Below are 20,723 nucleotides of genomic sequence, written 5' to 3' on the forward strand. Positions count from 1 at the left end.
AGAGAGAATATTGATATCTTATTGTAATGGGATTAAATAAGATTTATTTTAGTAATAAAAATGCTTTGTTACTAAAATTGCTTATTGTTTGAGAAACAATAGAGATTAGAATGAATGGTTAAATTATAATTACAAGATGTTGTGAATTATAATTTTATGACCCATTTTATTTATGTGATCAAGTATCACTAGTCAATTTATTGTATGTAATTTAATTAATTTGTATAATGATATTTATGTGATAAATATGTATTAAAATTAATTAATAACATGTAATATATTACATGTGACATATTGTGTGACAAATGACAAATTGACAAAAATAAAATGGTTGTCCATATTAAGGAGGTTGGACCGAAATGGAGGGTGTGTTAGTGGGTTTTTGGTTGTTTTATTTTATTTAATAAAATGGTATAAAGATACCTATATACAACTAGCTATAGACCTATTCTTACACATCCTACATGATGTGACCATAATTAGAGCATATTTAGTCCCCGAATTAGCCTTGTTCCCATGCTTTTTAGTGCATATTTGGGTCATTTATTGTCTTTAGTTCTTTGTTTTGCATATTCTTTGAGGTTTTGATCCCTTGGTAGGAAAGGAGTGCGAGCCTTGCATTTTCATGGCAAAACGAGACTAAATTGATTGAATTTAATGACCAAGCATCAAGGAGAGACAAGATTAGAAGGCCTTTGTACATACTATAGTAGATGGGCAATGATGAGAAAAGATCCTTGCATCCCCGAGGAAATCCCCAAGGATTTTATGAAGAAAAGGGAAGAAAAGAAGAAGAAATGAAACTGCACAGCAATCCGTGCGGATTGTCCTGAAAACGCCCGTCCTCCACCTTCACAATCCGTGCGTCTTCATTCCAAGACGCCCGGGCAGCAACCCCAGAAGACGCCCGTCTTCTCCCCAAGACGCCCGGGCAGAGACCCACGAATCCGGCCGTCCCGTGCTAAAGACGCACAGATTCCCAGACAGACAATTTCGTTTCTTCAAGCTTCAAGAAAGATGCCCATCCTTCCAAAAATACCGGCGTTTCCTTAAGTAGGGACTTAATCGTCATTTAAGCCCTTAGTTAACCCTAATTCCTACACCTAATCCCCACTATAAATACCCCATTAGTCTAATTAGAAGAGGATGTTCTTCTTAGCAATATTTAGTGTAGTTAATATCAATCAAATCTCTCTTAAATATTGTAATCAACAATTAATCAAGTTTTAATACAAGTTTTATTTCCTTAATCTCTCTTTTGTTCATCCTTTATTTTGGGTAATTGAAGATTATTTGGGTTATTATTGGGAAATTGACAACCTCTCAATCAAGCATCAAGTACTTCTTTTATTCTTTGCTTTATTATTGGAATCATTAGTAGGTATAATTCTCTTAATCCCTTTTTAATTATTGTTAATTACTTTCATTTATTTATCATGTTTCACTTTGTTGGTATGATTGACAACCTTGCTAGCATGTTCAACATGATAATGAGTGAGTAGTCACTTAGCTAGGGTTAATGGGTAATTAGGGGAAACCAACATGGGGAATGATTCATGCTTAAATTAATATGCTTTCATGGTTTATTTGCTTGCTTGTTATGATCTCAACTCATGCACATGTTATGTTTGATGAAATGCGAGCCTATGAATCCTTGCATTTTTTACCCATCACCTATCTTTTCAATGAGACTTGTAAGACATAAACCAACTCGAGTCTCATTAGACCATGCATGTTGTTGAGTAGGGAAGACTAAGTCGACTTGTAGGTGTTGTACAATCTAATCGATTCGGCTCCGGGACCCAAACTTTCCTAGGATTTTAAGATATAAACCAACTCAATCCATCACAATAATAATTGCTTGCTTATAATTTGAGAACATGTTTGTATGATCAATTCCCATGAATCCCCTATGACCTCATGATACCCTAGTGCTTTTTATCAATTGTTTACAACCCTTTTAATTCATCTTGCTTGTTTACTTTCATTGCTATTTAGTTTAGTGACCTTCTACATCAACCCAATTGTGACACCCCTAAGACACCGCTAGTTGCAATAGAAATCTCATCTCAATTCCCGTCCCTTGGGATCCGACCTTTACTTGCCTCTTTACTAATTGTAGAGTTGTTTGTGAAGTTATAAATTGTGTTTTGGTCTAGGTACTCCTAACGACAAGTTACCGAAAAGATATAGTCCGACCAAAAATGGCGCCGTTGCCGGAGACGGTGTTAACTTGATTTAGATTTTCTTATATTGTTATTAGTTGTGTCTTTCTTTGCCTTGGGGAAGTAAAACTCCTCAAGGTTTGTTCTAATTGTTTTCGAGTTGTTTGATATTTTGCATGTCTAGAAGGTCACAAGGTGATTTGTTACCTTTTGATCGTGAAATTGAAAGAACTTTGACAACCAATAGAAGACTTGCTAGGAGAAATTTGAGAGGTATTGGTGAGGTTGTAGACATTCAACCAACTATTGAGTTCATCAACCCTTTTGCAAGAGAAGGTGAGGAGAACCCAACACAAAATACAACACAAAATCAACCCATAATGCCTAAGTTTTCATCAAATTCCGTACCCACCGAGGAGAACCTACCCAATGGTACTCCCACACCACAACATCTAACCGGAAATTTTATTGCCAAATCCGCATTTATCCAATTAGTCGAAAGAAGCCAATTTAGGGGGATGCCTAGTGAAGACCCTCACTCTCATATGGAGACCTTTTGTGACTATTGTGATGCGATTTCTCAAACCGGTGTAACTCAAGACCAAATTCGATGGGTCTTATTTCCTTTTCTCTAATTGGCACCGCGAAACAATGGTTGAAGGGGCTTGATAAGGCCACTCTCGGAATTGATTCTTGGAAGAAGTTGGCTCTAGCTTTCTACAAAACGTTCTATCCACTGGAAAAGACTAACATGCTAAGAGCTCAAATTACGGGTTTTAAGCAAAGGGATGAAGAATCTTTGTATGAAGCTTGGGAGCTATTCAAAGGAATTTGTCGCTCATGTCCTCACCATGGACTTAGCGAGTGGTTCTTGGTACAACAATTTTGGAACGGTCTTTATGAAGATTCAAGGAACATTCTCAACATGGGATCAAATGGAATGTTCACCGAAGTTGATGACAATCAAACTTAGAACAAAATTGGAGAAATGGCGGTCCATAACTCACAATATAGTAGACCTCGCAAGGCTACTAGAGGAGGAAAGCATGAAGTGGACTCCGTTACTCAATTGGGTGCTCAACTTAGTGCTCACCTTGATACCATCAATTTGAAGTTTGAAAAGGCTATGGCTAGACTTGAAGAAGCCTCAAAATCACCAAAGCATCATGTTAATGCCATGACGGCATCTTCATCAATCCCAAGTGGGATATGTGAGAATTGTGGAACTTTGGGACATGACCCAAGTGAATGTAGGGGAACAAATGAACAAGTGAATGCGTTCCAAGCATACAAGAGTGGTACCCCTTATTCAAACTATTACAATGAAAACACCAAATTCCATCCAAATCTCTCATACAAAAGCCAAAATGTTCAAAACCCTCAAACAACATATACCCCACCTCCCATGAGAAACTAAAATCAAAGACCCTTTTACAACCAAAACCAAGGTTACCAAAATCAATCTCCATACAATCAACAAAATGACCAAGGTTTTGATGTTCAAAAAGCGGTCCTTCAAATGCAAAAGAATCAACAAGAGTTTTTCACTCAAATGCAAAAAGATAGTCAAGCAAAGGAAACCACCATCAACAACATCCTAGCTCACACAAAATGTTGGAAACCCAATTGACTCAACTAGCATCTTCAAGCTCACAAAGACAAAAGGGGCAATTACTACCTCAAAGTAATCCCCCAAGACATGAAACGGTTAGTGCCATTCACTTGAGAAGTGGTATAAGGTATGAAGCACCGAAGAAGCAAGTTGAGGATGAAGTTGTGGAAGCTAGTGACAAAGAAGAAATTGTGCAAAACTCCACGGATGGGGAACCATGAAAAGAAGAAATTTCAAAGACAAATGAAGACAAGGTCAAGGAGAAGGAGCCCATTGTGATTAGACTTCCTTTTCTAAGTCGTCAAGCCAAGCCCAAATTTGATGACCAACTTGGAAAATTTACGGAAATTGTGAAAAATTTGGAAGTCTCAATTCCTTTCACGGAATTAATCAATCACGTGCCGGCCTATGCGAAATACATGAAAGACATCCTCACAAAGAAGAAGTCGATCCGGAAGCTTGAGACTATCGCCTTCACTAAGGTGAGTAGTGCAATACTTCAAGGGAGTTCACCTCCAAAACTCAAGGATCCGGGAAGCTTCTCAATACCGTGTACCATTGGCGACACCACGATCAACAAAGCCTTATGTGATCTAGGGGCTAGTGTGAGTGTTATGTCGTACTCGGTGAGTAAAAGGTTGGGAATGGGAGAGCTTAAATGCACCAATATCACCCTCCAAATGGCCGATAGATCGACAAAGACACCATTAGGGATATGGGAAGATGTTCCCGTACGAATTGGGAAATTTTTCATCCCGGTGGACTTTGTCATTGTTGAAATGGAAGAAGACTCCAACATTCAAATCATTCTAGGAAGACCTTTCTTACACACCGCGGGTGCGGTGATTGATGTAAAACATGGAGAGCTCACTCTAGAAGTGGGAGATGAGAGCATAACTTTCAATCTTGACAAGACCATGAGAGCCCCCCGTTTACATGAACCATGTTTTATGATTGATCATTATAGCCGGAAGGATGATAGGAAGAAGTCGGAACTCCAATGGAAGAAGAAAATTGAAGATGCTCGATTCAAAGAGCAAGTGAATTGTAACAAAGAGAGCTTGAAAAGCCCACCAAAGTCAAGTAATGAAGAAGATGGCCTCATTGGCCAAGACAATAAAATGGGAGAATTGTCTCTATCAACTCAAGAGATCTTTAGTGATCAAGTAGATGAAGTTTGTGGTCTTTGGGACGATGAGTTTGAAGGGATTTTCAATCCCTATATTGGTAATGCTATCGATCAAGACCGACAACAAGGGCAAAGATCTATTGAAGATCTTTATCATGACAATGAACAAGCTTTTGATTACTTCTTCAAGGTGTTGAGCAACATCAACAACACCTTGGACATGCCCCCATGACATCTCACTAAGGATGAGAGTTTGGTGGAGTCCTCCCTAAACCACCATTTGTAAATATTTCTAACTCCCTAACTCGCATTTTAATTCTCATATTGCATTTTTTGTCATTTTTGGATTTTTATGCCTTGATCAAGATAATTATCATTTTTGAGAGAAGTGAGGGAGGGACTAATGATTTAAATTGATGTGTAGTGCTTTAGCTTAGTGTGGGGATAGCAATTGCCTAGGCTATCCATGGCTTAGTAGTGCCCCCACAATGAAGAACACGAGGTTTTGAAGAATGAAAAATGACACGGGATATGCAAGTACACGGATGGAACTGAATCCGGGTAAAAGGGGAAGAATCCGAGCATTTTCAAGAGAATCCGCCCGTCTTCAGGCAACCCGGGCGTCTTGTTCAGAATCCGCCCGTCCTTCATGAACTGAATTTTTAAAATTTTGGGACTGTTAGCAAATCCGGGCGTCCTACAAAAGAATCCGCCCGTCCTAAAAAAGACGCCCGTCCTGCAAGAGAAGACGCCCGTCTTTTTGGCTGAGAAAAACAAGAAAATTCCCTGGAAAAGAATCCGCCCGTCTTCAGTGAAAGACGCCCGTCCCGCAGCTGAACAATCCGAGCGTCTTTGCTCAAAGACGCCCGTCTTTTGGCGAGATTCCTGAAGCCCAAAACAGACAGAATCCGGGCGTCCCGAAGGAAAGCCGCTCGTCTTCCCCCTGCATTTCAAATTTTTCGGGTTCTTTTATAAACCCCCTCCCACATTCATTTCTTCATTCCTTCAATTAAAACAACCCATAAACCCCAAAACTCAAAACCCTCATCCTCTCCATCACCAAAACAAGATTTCCTCAACCACATTCATCAAAATCAAATCAAAACATCCTTCTAACAAAAATTAATCACTCCTCTTTCAACAAAAATCAAACCAAGCACCAAAATCTTCAACCTTTGAGTCAATTTTTGAATTTATAAAGGCAAAGCCTTTCATCTTAAAATCGATTTGGGTACACTTGGAAATTGAAGATTTTCACTCTTTTCTTGGTTCAAGCATCAATGGCAAGGACAAAAGGAGCAACAAAGGCACCTAAGGCAAATGCACTATTAACAAGGCAAAAGAGCCTTCAAGCAAAGAAAGCCTCATTGGCTATGGTGGTAGCTAGTTCAAACTTGGAAGTGTAACAACAACAACCTCCCTTGGAAGCAACAACTTCTTCTACTCCGGAAATTTCTCAACTTTCGAACTATCCGGAGGTAATTTTCATCTCTAACTCCCATAGGGAAACTTTTGCCAAGTATGCTAGAAAATCCTTTCTATCCAGCAAGTTTATTTGTGAAGATGCCTTAGATAAGTTGGGTGTCCTTGAGCAAAATAGAGCCTTCTTTGAAGCCATGGGGTTCGGCAAATTGTTTACAACAAAAGAATTGACATACCCCTCCCTTACCTTAGAATTCTTGAGTTCTTTGAAAGTTACAAAGGTTGAGACTATGGAAAGCATCGAGTTCCGCCTAGCTAATGTGAGTAGGCGCATCTCCTTTGAGGAAATGAGTAAAGCTTTGGGTCTTAGTGATTCACCTAGTTATTTCAAGAATGTTGGCAAGTATGACCCCGCTCCTCTTTGGGAGGCAATTTCCGGAAGGAAATTTGAGAACTATCATGCTAGTCGCGCTCTATTAGTCCACCATCCGGGCATTAGAGTGTGGCACAAGGTCATAGGGAATACCATCATTGCAAGAAAAGACACCAACCACTTTACCAAGCTCGATTTTGTTCTTCTTGAGTCGGCCTTAAATATTGGAAGGGAATTCACCAAGCCTTTCAATTATCTAAGGCTTTTAGTGGATAGATGGCTAAATGTTGATTGTGGGACGCAAGGCACTACTGTTATTGTGAATGGAGGTCTAGTCACTCTTTTTGCTAAATACTTTGATCCGAACTTCAACAAGGATAGCAAGTATGTGGCGAAGAAGGGTGGTCATCTCATTGATGTGGATGCTATGATAAACAAATACAAGTGGGTCTCTCATAACCCTCTTGACACCAAGTATGGATGGCTCACTAGTGAGGCTAGATCTTTTACTTTGCCTTCAAAGATTTGTCGTTTGAGTGTCCATCGGACCAACTACCTCCTTCCCCTCTCAAAAGAAGCCGAATACATTATCCGACAACAAAGGGATGAAATTGAAATGCCCTCCTCTTCCATTGTCACACCACCCTATCCTTTCAAGTACCAAGAGTTCAAACCCGACGGTGTTGAAGCAAGCAAAGATTATATGACTCCTCTTATGCAAGAAATGCACAAGCAAGCTTTTAAGGATCGGGAAGATGCTTACTTAGCCCAATATCCACCCCTCCCTCATTTAGATAGGCAAGGACTCCTTGATCCTTCATGTCCTTTGCCTAGTTGGGCGGATAGGGAAGTCTTCTTTGCGAGTGCATCTAAGGGTGAGATTCCGGGTGACGATGAGGTTGTCGGTGATGCGGTTGTTGATAGCATTGATGAAGAGGCTAGTGAAGAAGAAGAAGAGGATGATAAACAAAGTGAACAAGAAAGTGAAGAGGGAAGTGGTGATGAGTCCACTTCTATTGAGGAAGATGATAATAGTGATGATATGATGGAAGATTAGCAAGCTTCGGAGGCTCCTACCCTCTTGAGGTTTGTCTACTTCTTTGTTTTATTTATTTATCTTGATCATGGTTGAAGTAGTCCTAGCAACATAGAGGACTAACACCTCGGCCCCATTGAGGTGTTCTTATTTCATTGTTCCCACCTTTTGAAAATCCAAAATGACAAATTTAGTTTCATGTATTGCATCGTGTGTGCATGAACTACACCCAACCTTAGGACATTAGAAATAATGTCTAACTCGGTTTGGGGAAGTACATACATACACAACGGGAGGTAATCTAAATTACGCTCTCCGTCATAAACAAAAACCATGCATCATGTAGTGTAGATTAGTGTAGCTTGCATTTAGTGTAGAATTCATGCATCATGCTTGCATGATTTTCCATCATTTTGGCCATTGAGGACAATGCCCATATTAGTGTGGGGATGGGGAATTCTAACTTCAATTTTATTCCAAAAAGCCAAAAAAATTGAAAATTTTCGAAAAAACCATAAAAATTTGAAAAATTGAAAAACCAAAAACAAGTTCATTTCCTTTGTAGTGTAGTCATGTATATATTATTGTATATATTGTGTTTGTTTTATCATTGTTCACATTGATCGACTACGCCACATCCGAGACATGAGGATATTGAAGACCACATGGTATGATCTTTCCAATCTCCTTTTCCCTCTTTATGTTAATGACTATGTGGCTTTATTTTGATTGATGCGGTATAACAATGTGAACTTAGGACTTGCATTTAGTTTATATGTCATACTAGTTGGTAGAATCATTTGCATTAGGATGTTTATATGTTAGTTGCATCATGGCATGTAGTTGCATGTTAGAAAATTTTGCGAAACCGTCTACTTGGGAAGCTTGACAAGTGTATATAGGCCCTAGTAGATGCTTTTTCTTCTTAAGACTTTGCTTGTTAGAATACTTGTAAAACACCCTAGGATGTGTCATGCTAGTATCCTTTGACCCATGGTTTAAGGCCTAGTCAAGAGTACCTTGTGGTGTGATAACTCCTTGGCTACCGTTTATTCCAAGGTGACCCTTGAAACCATGCATCCATCCATCCATCATCCATGTTTTACCATATTTTTGTCATAAAAGGTAATGTGCACAAAAAGAAATCAATTTGAGTTCAATGAAATGAAAAGTGAAAGAAAGTTTGCAAAAAAAATGAATCAAATGAAAAGAGGAGCAAAAATAGAACTCCTAAAGCTTCAAATATAAGCCACCCTCACTACATATGGGGTGACTTTGAAAATGTTCAAAAGAAATGCAAAGAAAAGTTGAAAGTTGTCAAGTGTTGAAATGCCAAAAAATCAAAAAGAAATGGCAAGAAAGTGTTCTCAAATGTTACACGCCACAAGAAATTGAGGGGACAAACAAAAACAAAAGCAAACTCCCAAAGTGAAACTCAAATATCTATTGATCCCTTTATCCACCATATCCATTTTTGTGCATGGTAGAGAGGGGACGACCCTTCTTCTTGTCTAGGCAAGAGAGGGAATTCCGCGATCCTCCAGTGTTTCTAACACCATAGGGAGTCTACTCTTGACAAAAGAAGTTAACGATTGAGGACAAAGGTACCCTAGCTTGACACAATTTGGAGGTGATTTATTGGTATCCTTCTAGGCTTAGTAGTTTGAAGAAATTACATCTATGAAGGAGTGTGCACCCTTGAATTGCTTCCCTTGTAGATAATTTCCGCCACTTAGATGAGGAAAGTGGCTATTCTTTTGTAGATGCATCCATTATTTGTTTTGTGTGCTTAATGTTCGGATGTGTCGCCATTTTGGCAAGACCCACCTTGCCTTGCAAGAAGGCATCCTACCTCATGGTTGTCTTGTTGTGAGTTGAAGGGGCGGAGTGAGATCCGCTAATTGTCTCATATCGGCTATATTATTAGGTTAGTTTAAATAATGGTCCTAGTCTTTGTCACCTCTTTACTCGGGACGAGCAAAGGTTCGGTTTGAGGATATTTGATGTGACCATAATTAGAGCATATTTAGTCCCCAAATTAGCCTTGTTTCCATGCTTTTTAGTGCATATTTGGGTCATTTATTGTCTTTAGTTCTTTGTTTTGCATATTCTTTGAGGTTTTGAACCCTTGGTAGGAAAGGAGTGCGAACCTTGCATTTTCATGGCAAAACGAGACTAAATTGATTGAATTTAATGACCAAGCATCAAGGAGAGACAAGATTAGAAGGCCTTTGTACATACTATAGTAGATGGGCAATGATGAGAAAAGATCCTTGCATCCCCGAGGAAATCCACAAGGATTTTATGAAGAAAAGGGAAGAAAAGAAGAAGAAATGAAACTGCACAGGAATCCGTGCGGATTGTCCTGAAAACGCCCGTCCTCCACCTTCACAATCCGTGCGTCCTCATTCCAAGACGCCCGGGCAGCAACCCCAGAAGACACCCGGGCAGAGACCCACGAATCCGGCCGTCCCGTGCTAAAGACGCACGGATTCTCAGGCAGACAATTTCGTTTCTTCAAGCTTCAAGAAAGATGCCCATCCTTCCAAAAATACTGGCGTTTCCTTAAGTAGGGACTTAATCGTCATTTAAGCCCTTAGTTAACCCTAATTCCTACACCTAATCCCCACTATAAATACCCCATTAGTCTATTTAGAAGAGGATGTTCTTAGCAATCTTTAGTGTAGTTAAGATCAATCAAATCTCTCTTAAATATTGTAATCAACAATTAATCAAGTTTTAATACAAGTTTTATTTCCTTAATCTCTCTTTTGTTCATCCTTTATTTCGGGTAATTGAAGATTATTTGGGTTATTATTGGGAGATTGACAACCTCTCAATCAAGCATCAAGTACTTCTTTTATTCTTTGCTTTATTATTGGAATCATTAGTAGGTATAATTCTCTTAATCCCTTTTTAATTATTGTTAATTACTTTCATTTATTTATCACGTTTCACTTTGTTGGTATGATTGACAACCTTGCTAGCATTTTCAACATGATAATGAGTGAGTAGTCACTTAGCTAGGGTTAATGGGTAATTAGGGGAAACCAACATGGGGAATGATTCATGCTTAAATTAATATGCTTTCATGGTTTATTTGCTTGCTTGTTATGATCTCAACTCATGCACATGTTATGTTTGATGAAATGCGAGCCTATGAATCCTTGCATTTTTTACCCATCACCTATCTTTTCAATGAGACTTGTAAGACATAAACCAACTCGAGTCTCATTAGACCATGCATGTTGTTGAGTAGGGAAGACTAAGTCGACTTGTAGGTGTTGTACAATCTAATCGATTCGGCTCCGGGACCCAAACATTCCTAGGATTGTAAGATATAAACCAACTCAATCCATCACAACAATAATTGCTTGCTTATAATTTGAGAACATGTTTGTATGATCAATTCCCATGAATCCCCTATGACCCCATGATACCCTAGTGCTTTTTATCAATTGTTTACAACCCTTTTAATTCATTTTGCTTGTTTACTTTCATTGCTATTTAGTTTAGTGACCTTCTACATCAACCCAATTGTGACACCCCTAAGACACCGCTAGTTGCAATAGAAATATCATCTCAATTCCCGTCCCTTGGGATCCGACCACTTGCCTCTTTACTAATTGTAGAGTTGTTTGTGAAGTTATAAATTGTGTTTTGGTCTAGGTGCTCCTAACGACAAGTTACCGAAAAGATATAGTCCGACCACTACACTACTTATTCTTGTGAAGATAAAAAGAGAAAAGTGAGATGCCCTTTTGGACATACCCACACCGGCCACACCTCACCATAAGAGGATTTTTGTCCTCATTTTTCTAATAACTAATTCATTCATATCTCCTACATGCAAAATATGCTTCTTCTCTCTAGTTTTCTCTAAACAAGTTTTATGAGATTCACAAGCATTTCTTCATCCATTCTAATATCACAATAACATTACTAGTGTAGTAATACTAATAATATTAGAATCATTTTAAGGGTACTAGTATAATAATCTAGTTAATTAGTATACTAGTTTAAGGGTAAGTCTTGGGTGCAATCTAAGGAGGATTTCTATACTTGGGATCTTGGAGGATCATCCATCACATTAAACTCAAGAACAAGTGAAGGAAGGAGACCTTACTTGTGCCCTATATTTCGAACCATATAACAATGTAAGGGAGATTGTTTTTCTTATAAATCTTTCATTTTGTTATGCATGCACTAGATCTAAAAAATAAATAATTAACAAGTTAATTAGTTCACTATTAGAGGAGTCTAATAATAGGTATATGAACCTAACAGTAACATGGTTAGTTCTGTTAAAGGAATTACGTGATGTATGATATATGTTGAGCAACTAAGTCGTAGAGGTGTGTGTAGTCGATAAATTGCCTTGTGTATGTGATAGGAGTAGCGTATAAGTGTGACGAGTTCCGAATGAGTTAAACTCCGAACAATGTTTGTTGTTTTGCAGAGGAATTATTCATAAAATCTTCAAATTCCGTTACTGTGCAGGTGTACTCGACCGAGTATGTAGGCACTTGGCCGAGTGCTCGGAGGTCAGTAGCTGGCTTAAAAACGCAAATATGAGTACTCGACCGAGTAGACCAAGTACTCGACTGAGTAGGCCCAGTACTCGACCGAGTACTCCAGTTATTCGCGGTTCAACTTAAATTTTTCCGGAAACCCTATAAACATATTTCTATCATTCCTCACGCCTCACACCTCACACCTTCCTTTTACACATAAGTTTTGTCAAAATTTTCTCTCTCAACATAAACTTGGGTGATTTGTGCTAACTTTGTTCTCAGAATTGTTCTTGCCTTCGCTCTTTCTAAGCAATTTCCGACTTAAGGTAATGCAACTATAAAAAACACTTTACTTTAAATCAAAACAATCGAGTAACCTACCCCAATCTGAAATTTTCTACCCTTTCAATTCAAAGATTCATGTTTGTATGGTGTTAATTTAATGCTAATTGCTCTTATTAGTTGATTTACATATGCAAAAGATGGTTTCTAAGCTCAAAAACTACCGATTTGATACCGAATATTTCTAGGGTTTTGCCCCAAAATTTTGATTTTTGGTCACTTAGATTGCTTCTAGGATATTCTTAAAGGATCAATTGATGGTGGTAATGCTTTACCAAGTTGTTAACTGAAAAATCCCACTATTTATGGCATAATTTCTGGAAAATTCTTGTTGAACTTGTTTTTTTGTAAATTCCGAAAACTAGAGCACCTCCTAAGAAGAGGACTCGCATAAATGTCGTGATTGAGGAAGGCCAATCAAGTCAGGAGTTGCTTGTCCCTCCCGTTGATGAGTACCCATCGGTAATGATAAGGCTAAAGTCATATAACCTTAATCAAAGTAATCCTATCTCAGTACTAACAAATAGCTAGTGGTAAGACAAGTATTGAATCCACAGGGAGGCGGTAATATTCAATTTGCTAATATTTAGATTGTCTTAAAGTAACCGTTTTTTTGAAGATTTGGTTTGGTTTGTTTGCTAACCACTAATGCAATAAACTAAAGATCGTAAACAATAATATTAAGAAGTCTAGGGAGCGGGTTCACTAGGTCAATTATCTGGGGATATATTCTAATCAATTGTAAGGCCAATCGAATTATCTAAGGTCACAAGATCGGTCAATTCTATTATGCCCTTTAGATTCAGTTTAACATGCAATCGCTATAATTAAACTTTACCTATCTGATTATCGCACCTATATTAATTCTAATCCGGTCGGTGAAAGTATTAATTTTCTAGACTAATTATCAATTCAGGCCTAAATCAAATAATTAAAAAAAGAACAACAATAAAACGATAATTCATGCGATGTTACCAACAATTAAATCATTAACCCCCTTCTAATCAACCTAAATCCCCTTTACCCTAGATAAAGGATTTAGCTACTCATATTACTAGGATTAACAACAACAATAATAATTGAAAACATAATTAAAGACATGCAATAAGAGCAAAGAAACAATAACATAAACTAGATTGAATAATTAATGAAGAAAGATTAAAGTACCTTAACAAATTAATGAAAAACGAATTCTAGATCCAAAAGTATGGTAGCCGACTAATGCTTAGAGTTTTAGGAGTTCTGAAAGTAATAATTAATAAACGAAACTAATAATCTAACACGAGTTTAGAATATATAATACAAATAAGATGACTTTTAGGAAATATCAGAAAAGTCTATAGCAGCTAGGATCCTCGATCGAGTTTGCCCATACTCGATCGAGTACACACCACTCGATTGAGTACAGGCCACTCGATCGAGTACATGCTCTTCTCAGCCTTCCTTCGTGCAATCTTCACTTATTATCTTCTAGTCTTCTAGTTTTCCGTGCCATGCTTCGTGTATCCCGTCATGCCTAATCCGCGGTGCTCAACTTTACTCGTTTTACCTCATAAATGCATCATTCCTGTATTTTAATACAAAGTAACGACAGTATCGACATTCTAATGCAAAAGGCATATAAATAACGTAATTAGCATGAAAACCGTATCAAAACCAACTAAAAGGGAGTCATAAAAGTATATATAAATATGATTCATCAAACTCCCCCAAACCAACTCTTTGCTTGCCCCTAAGTAAAGCAACACATAATACAAAATAGCAATCATACAAATGCTGAATGAATAACTCAGAGCTAATGTTGATGCACATACAAATCTCAAGCTATCCATATCTATAACAAAGTAATGACCAAAATTGTGCCAATAAAACAAATTCAAAGGCACGAGTAATAGAAGAATGCAGCTCAACTCAAGATGTAATATGATACCGTAACTCAGCCAAATACCTTTCAATCTTGCAAGACAAATTAGTCGGATTCTTGCGGATTCACTTATGCACTCATAAGAGGTAGTTTATTTATAAGATAGAAATAATAAAGAAACTCACTCAACTTATGAAACATGCATGCATTCTAATGTGATAAAAATTTCTCCAACTTATACGCATTCACAATAAAGATAAAAGTACATGTATCAAGGACAATAGGGTGGCAAATGGGCAAATGGTATAGAAGTGGTTTGTTCCAAGGCACGTATAGATATGTGAGGCTAAGACGGTAGTCGCAGCGCTAAAACCAAGGCCAATTCTATGATAATAAGCATAAATTAACCCAACTAGAGAAATTATCTCAACTTTTACAACACATGAAAGACAATGAATCACTCTCCAAAAATGCATTAGACTCTAGCACACCCCCTTATAATCTCTTTAACAAACCAAATAAAGAAATCTTTTTTTTTTTCTTTTCCTTTTTTCGAAGTCTTTTTTTTTTCTTTTTTTTTCAGACTCTTTTTCTTTCTTTTTTTCTTTTCTTCTTTTGCTTCATATTTTGCTTTTTTTTTTCATCATAAGAGATTAACACAGTTGCTACAAAAATTTAAGCTACTACCCACATGACAAAGTCCCAATCCCTACCAAAGTAGCAAAAATAGACATGAAACTCAAGCAACTGCGACTACCCCGAAAAGGTAAGAAAATTTTAGATTGTAGCTATTAGATGGGATATAAAACGGCTACAAGGGTTCAAACTGTAACACCCCACGGTAATTGAAGAGGTCCAGTGATAGGCTTAAATGACTAGTGCTTAAAGGGATTGGAAGTACTACTCATATCAATAAAGTGCACTTTCTTTTATGGTCATCCATGCGAAAGAACTCCAAAGTTAAGCGTGCTTGACTGGGAGTAGTCTTAGGATGGGTGACCTCCTGGGAAGGTTTCTGGGATGCGCATGAGTGAGGACAAAATGCGCTATAAAGGACACGTGTTGATCTGTGGGCCATGTACACAGCCTGGTGAGCTATCATAAGTAACCGCTCCGGACCCGGTTTGGGTCGGGGTGTTACACAAACGGGCTAACAAAAGGGTAATGTATGGCTTATTTGAACGGTAAGAACCGCCTTTCCTCATGTACTTAATCATATGAACGCGCAAAAATTAAGAATCTAATGTCACACTTATGCAGTTTGATATTACATATTCCACAAGGAGATCCACACTCTTAAGCCTAATTGACAAATGAGACCAGTTTATTGACGTTCCTGGCCTAGGAAGCTCTATAGACCTCAGAAATTAAAGTGGTTTACCAATATAATATTATCAAATTTACTTAGCATAAGGCATATTTTTACGATCAAGATTTGAATTATGAGCTTTGTTTTCATGAATAACTAGTCAAAACAATGTACATGGATAACTATATTGGGATTCAAATGAAAAAACAATGCAAATTATCATCACTGCTACTCAATTCACCAAGACTCGACCTAAAACAAAGTAAAACATGTTTCTGGATTTTTGAAATTTTTTAATTTTTATGGATTTTTTTAAAGGCACACAAAATAATTAAAAGCACACAACTGAAATAAATCACGCAACATAAAGCAATACTCCCCCAAACCTAAATGTCACAGTGTCCTCATTGTGATGCCTACAACATAGCAATCACACAACAAACCCAGCGACCTAAAGGACACTACTAACAAAGGGAATAAGGAAATAATATAACAACCTAAACATAATACAATAAAATAAAGTACAAAGAAAGATAATACCAGCTGTAAAGCAGAAGCTCCTCCGATCCGCGAAGGATCGTTCCATGTCAGTCGAAAAATCCGAATTTTTTTCCCTTTTTTCCACAAAATTCAAAATTGATAACACGACGTCAATTTTTCTCAAAAATTCAAACTCTTGCAAATCCGAGTCTTGTTCTTAAAAAAATCAAGCACACTCGCAAAATCTCTTTTGAAATTCATCCATGACGGTTTGAGTTTTAGTTTTTCGAGTCGCAAATCAATTTTCAGCAAACTTCGATGCAATTTAATTCAAACACGAATTAATTTCTTGAAATTTCATAACAATTTGATTTGAAAAATCCAAACGTGACGACTTGTCGCGAAATTTTCAAAATTTCTTTTCAAATTCAATTTTAACTTCGAGTCATCGTGGTTATTTTTACATTCATCAAATGCTTTTGCGTGTTCACGTGTATGCATATGTGCTACCTGTTGCCTATTTTCTACACTAACGATACAAGAACAAATGCCGAAGCAAATGGGGAATCAGCCGCCAACCATGCTTCTCCGAAACACACCACAAAAAAGCTAACACAAACAAACTACAAACCAAAAACACATATATACAAACCGCCTCACGTAAAATACATCGACACATGTTTAATACAAATGACTGGAGCATATTCAATTAAAAAAAGAATGATGAGAGAGAAATTTAGAGAGAGAAAATTCTCTGAATTCTAGGTAACGGTTTCTGAGCAATGGCGAGGAAAGTAAGCAATATTCATCATTCTACTGCAAATTCTACAAAAAACTCAACTAAAAATAATAATTCATCAAGTATTAATATCAATAATAGTAGTAATAAATTTAATAATCATACAAAAAATATTTCTAGTAACAATAAATCCACGGGTGGGGATGTTCAAGTTGAAACAATTGATGTAGAAATAGAATCAGCAAAGACGACAGTTGATGCTACGATGAAGGATAAAGGGGATACTGTACTTGCTGACGGGTTGGTACTTTCTGATGACCAAAAGGATTGGCGTGAGGCTTCAGCGCTACAAAAGACAGGTCTGTCTGATGTGGCTCGTTTGGAGCCTATTGCTGAAGAAGGTGAGTTGGGGGAAAGTTCCAGTCCTCGTTTAAAGTTATCTGTGGATGATGTCAAGGATGAGATTGCGAACTGGAATTTGGCGATTTATGGTTATGTCATGGATGCGAATCCTCCACGAGAAGTACTTGATAATTTTCTGAGACGAATTTGGTCTGCTTATGACATTACCCAGATCTCTTTCCTGCCAAATGGTTTATTTGTGGTAAGATTTGCCAAACCTGAGCATCACAAACTTGTTTTGGCTAATGGCATGTTCTTATTTGATGGGAAACCCCTTATTGTTAAATCCTGGGATGCCACAGTAAAAATTTCAAAGGTCTCTGTTTAGAAGGTGCCTATTTGGGTTAAATTGGTTGGTTTGGATCTTAAATTTTGGGGTGCTAAATGTCTAGAGAAATTGGCAGGTTTAGTGGGTAGGTTTATCAGAATAGATGACCTTACTTTGGAGAAATACCTGCTGGGTTTTTCTAGACTGATGGTAGAAGTTAAAATAGACCAAAAATTCCCTAACCAGATCATTTTTGAGGATGAAATAGGCTCTGAAGTGCGTGTAGCTGTTGAATATGATTGGCTGCCTATTACATGTCAGAAATGTAAAGGAAAAGGACATAGTACATCTAATTGCAGAAGGAAGACCCTGGGTACTAGGAGACCTAATGTGTCCGAGCCTATGAAACAAGTTTGGAAACCAAAGCCAGTGGGTAATGCAGCTACTGTGGATCCTAAGGAGTATCCTCCTTTGGTTAAGGATAAGAATACTTCCGTGGTGGTCTCTACTCCTGTAATTACCCCGGCTCCTAGTCTTGGTCCTGTTGACACTCCTACTAGAGTGATAACCAAACTGACTAGACATGAGACTAGGGTGGTTTCAGGTCAGGATACTGAATTCAATACAACTTTTAATGCAGAGTTGGCTGAAGCCGAGAAAACTAATGAAATGGTTGATAAAGGAGGGGGTGGAGGGGATATTGTATCCCCTAATGCTTAGACTAGGAGTATGGAATGTGAGGGGTCTGAATAGTGTTCCTAAACAGAAAAATATTAAATGGTTTCTGCATCATAATGATGTAGATCTATTTGGACTCCTTGAGACCAGAGTGAAACCTGGATCTCTAAATAAAGTTACTACAAATGTATGTTATGGGTGGAAGTATGTTACAAATACAAGTATGCATCCTGGTGGTAGAATTTGGATACTCTGGAAGGGTAATAAAGTTGATGTTGAGGTTTTAGAGATGGATCCTCAATATATTCATGCTAAGGTGAAGGTGTTGCAATCTGGTGTTACCTTTATCTCTACCTTTGTCTATTCCTTTAATAAGCTTGAAGATAGACTACCTCTCTGGAATGAGCTAATAAGGATATGTGTGACAGGTCCCTGGTTAGTCTTAGGGAATTTTAACAATGTTCTATTTTCTAACGAGAGGTTGGGGAAGCTTGTAATAGATAATGAGATGGCTCTTTTTCAATCTGCTGTGAATAATTGTGGTCTTCAGGATATGAAAACTACAGGTGCTTTTTTTACTTGGAATAATAAACAATCTAGTGCTACTAGGGTGTTCAGTAGAATAGATATGGTATTGGTGAATGATGACTGGTTGAAGGAATGGTCTGAATGGTTTGCTCACTACCAGCCTGAAGGAGAGTTTGATCACTGTCCTTGTATTGTGTCTTGTGGTGAAAGCAATACTGGGAATAAGAAACCTTTTAAATTTTTTAATATGTGGACCAAGGTGGAGGATTTTGGGGCCCTTGTGACTCAGCATTGGCAGATATAGATCCAAGGTACCCCTATGTTCAGAATGGTAAGGAAACTGAAGTTACTTAAACCTTCCCTCAAAGAGCTTAACAGAGAGTTGTTTTCTGACATTGAAAGAAATGCGGATGTGGCTTTCAATCTCTTGCTGGACTGTCAAAAATAGTTGCAGGGTGATACTACTAATACTCTTTTGATGGATAAGGAGAAACAGATCAGGGACTCTTATCATTTGCTTGATGAAGCTAGGACTGCTTATCTTAGACAGAAGGCTAAGTTTGCTTGGGTCAATGATGGGGATGCAAACACCCACATGTTTCATCAGGTTATTAAACAGAGATAGCTTCACAACAAGGTCCTGCAAATTTAGAATAAGGATGGAGTGGAGTGCAGGGACCCTAATGAAATTCTACAGGCTTTTGTTGATTATTATGAGTCTTTGTTGGGGACCAAAGCTCAGACTTCTTGCTTTTATAAACACATTGTCACAAAAGGTCAGGTTATTAGTGAAGGAGATTGGGATGGGTTATGCAAGATTCCTACCGAGGAGGAGATCAAACTAGCTCTGTTTTATATCCCAGATGACAAAAGTCCTGGTCCATATGGATACACTAGTTGTTTTTTCAAGGCTAGTTGGGTTACTGTTAAAAAAGATATGTGTCTTGCTGTTCAGGATTTTTTCAAAACTGGTATGATGCTTAAGAAAATTAATAGTACAGTGCTCACATTAATTCCAAAAGTGGATAATACTCTCTATAAGGTCATTTCTAAGATCATTTGTACTAGAATTAGTGGCTGTCTTCCTCAGTTAATTAATTCTACTCAGTGTGCTTTTATTAAGGGGAAAAGTATATTGGGCAACATTCTTATTAGTCAAGACCTTGTTAGGCTTTATACTAGGAAGAGTGTCTCTCCTAGATGCTTAATGAAGGTAGATTTAAGAAAGGCCTATGATTCAATTGAGTGGATCTTTGTGGAACAAATGCTAGATGCTCTGCATTTCCCTCCCCATCTTATCAAACTCATTATGCAATGTGTTAGCACGACCTCCTATTCTATCAGTTTTAATGTCCAAATACATGGATATTTCCCTGGTTGTAGAGGTTTGAGGCAAGGTGACCCAATGTCACTATTGCTTTTTACTCTCTGTATGGAGTATTTGAGCAGGCTTCTGGAGGTGGGCAGTTGGATTCCTGGATTTCATTTTCATCCCCTTTGTAAAAAATTAAGGTTGACTCATCTGATGTTTGCAGATGATCTTCTCTTATTTTGTAAATGGGAGGTTAAATCAATCTGCATTATTATGGAGCTTTTTAAGAGATTCTCATCTGCATCTGGTTTGCATATTAACTCAGACAAGTCTGACTTCTATAGTAATGGTATGAGCCCTGCTACTGTTGATAAGGTTCTTCAGGGGACTGGGTTTAAGAAAGGAGACCTATCATTCAAGTATTTGGGGGTCAAAATTTCCCACAAGAGATTGACTAAAGTGGATTGTAATGTCCTGGTTGATAGGATGATTAGCAGGATAAGAGCCTGGAATAGTAAGAAGATTTCATATGCTGGTAGGCTTGTCCTTG

The 20,723-nt window shown here is 37.8% G+C and overlaps 1 protein-coding gene and 1 non-coding gene across 2 annotated transcripts; one reads left to right on the plus strand and one right to left on the minus strand.

The window, feature by feature from the left end:
* Positions 1 to 2,916: 2,916 nt before the first annotated feature.
* Positions 2,917 to 3,023, minus strand: LOC141624513 (small nucleolar RNA R71). Its single transcript, XR_012534320.1, has one exon. It is a non-coding gene; the product is annotated as a small nucleolar RNA R71 (small nucleolar RNA).
* A 15,533-nt stretch (positions 3,024 to 18,556) lies between these two features.
* On the plus strand, positions 18,557 to 19,165 carry LOC141617475 (uncharacterized). The gene has a single exon (XM_074434671.1). It carries the CDS (start codon positions 18,557 to 18,559, stop codon positions 19,163 to 19,165), a length of 609 nt encoding a protein of 202 aa, XP_074290772.1.
* Positions 19,166 to 20,723: the final 1,558 nt, after the last annotated feature.

Source organism: Silene latifolia, chromosome X (genome assembly GCF_048544455.1).
Source record: "Silene latifolia isolate original U9 population chromosome X, ASM4854445v1, whole genome shotgun sequence".
Classification (NCBI taxonomy): domain Eukaryota; kingdom Viridiplantae; phylum Streptophyta; class Magnoliopsida; order Caryophyllales; family Caryophyllaceae; genus Silene; species Silene latifolia.

What these genes read in the sequence shown, in the direction of transcription:
- LOC141617475 (XM_074434671.1), top strand. Translation starts at nt 18,557, where the DNA reads ATGCATCCTGGTGGTAGAATTTGGATACTCTGGAAGGGTAATAAAGTT.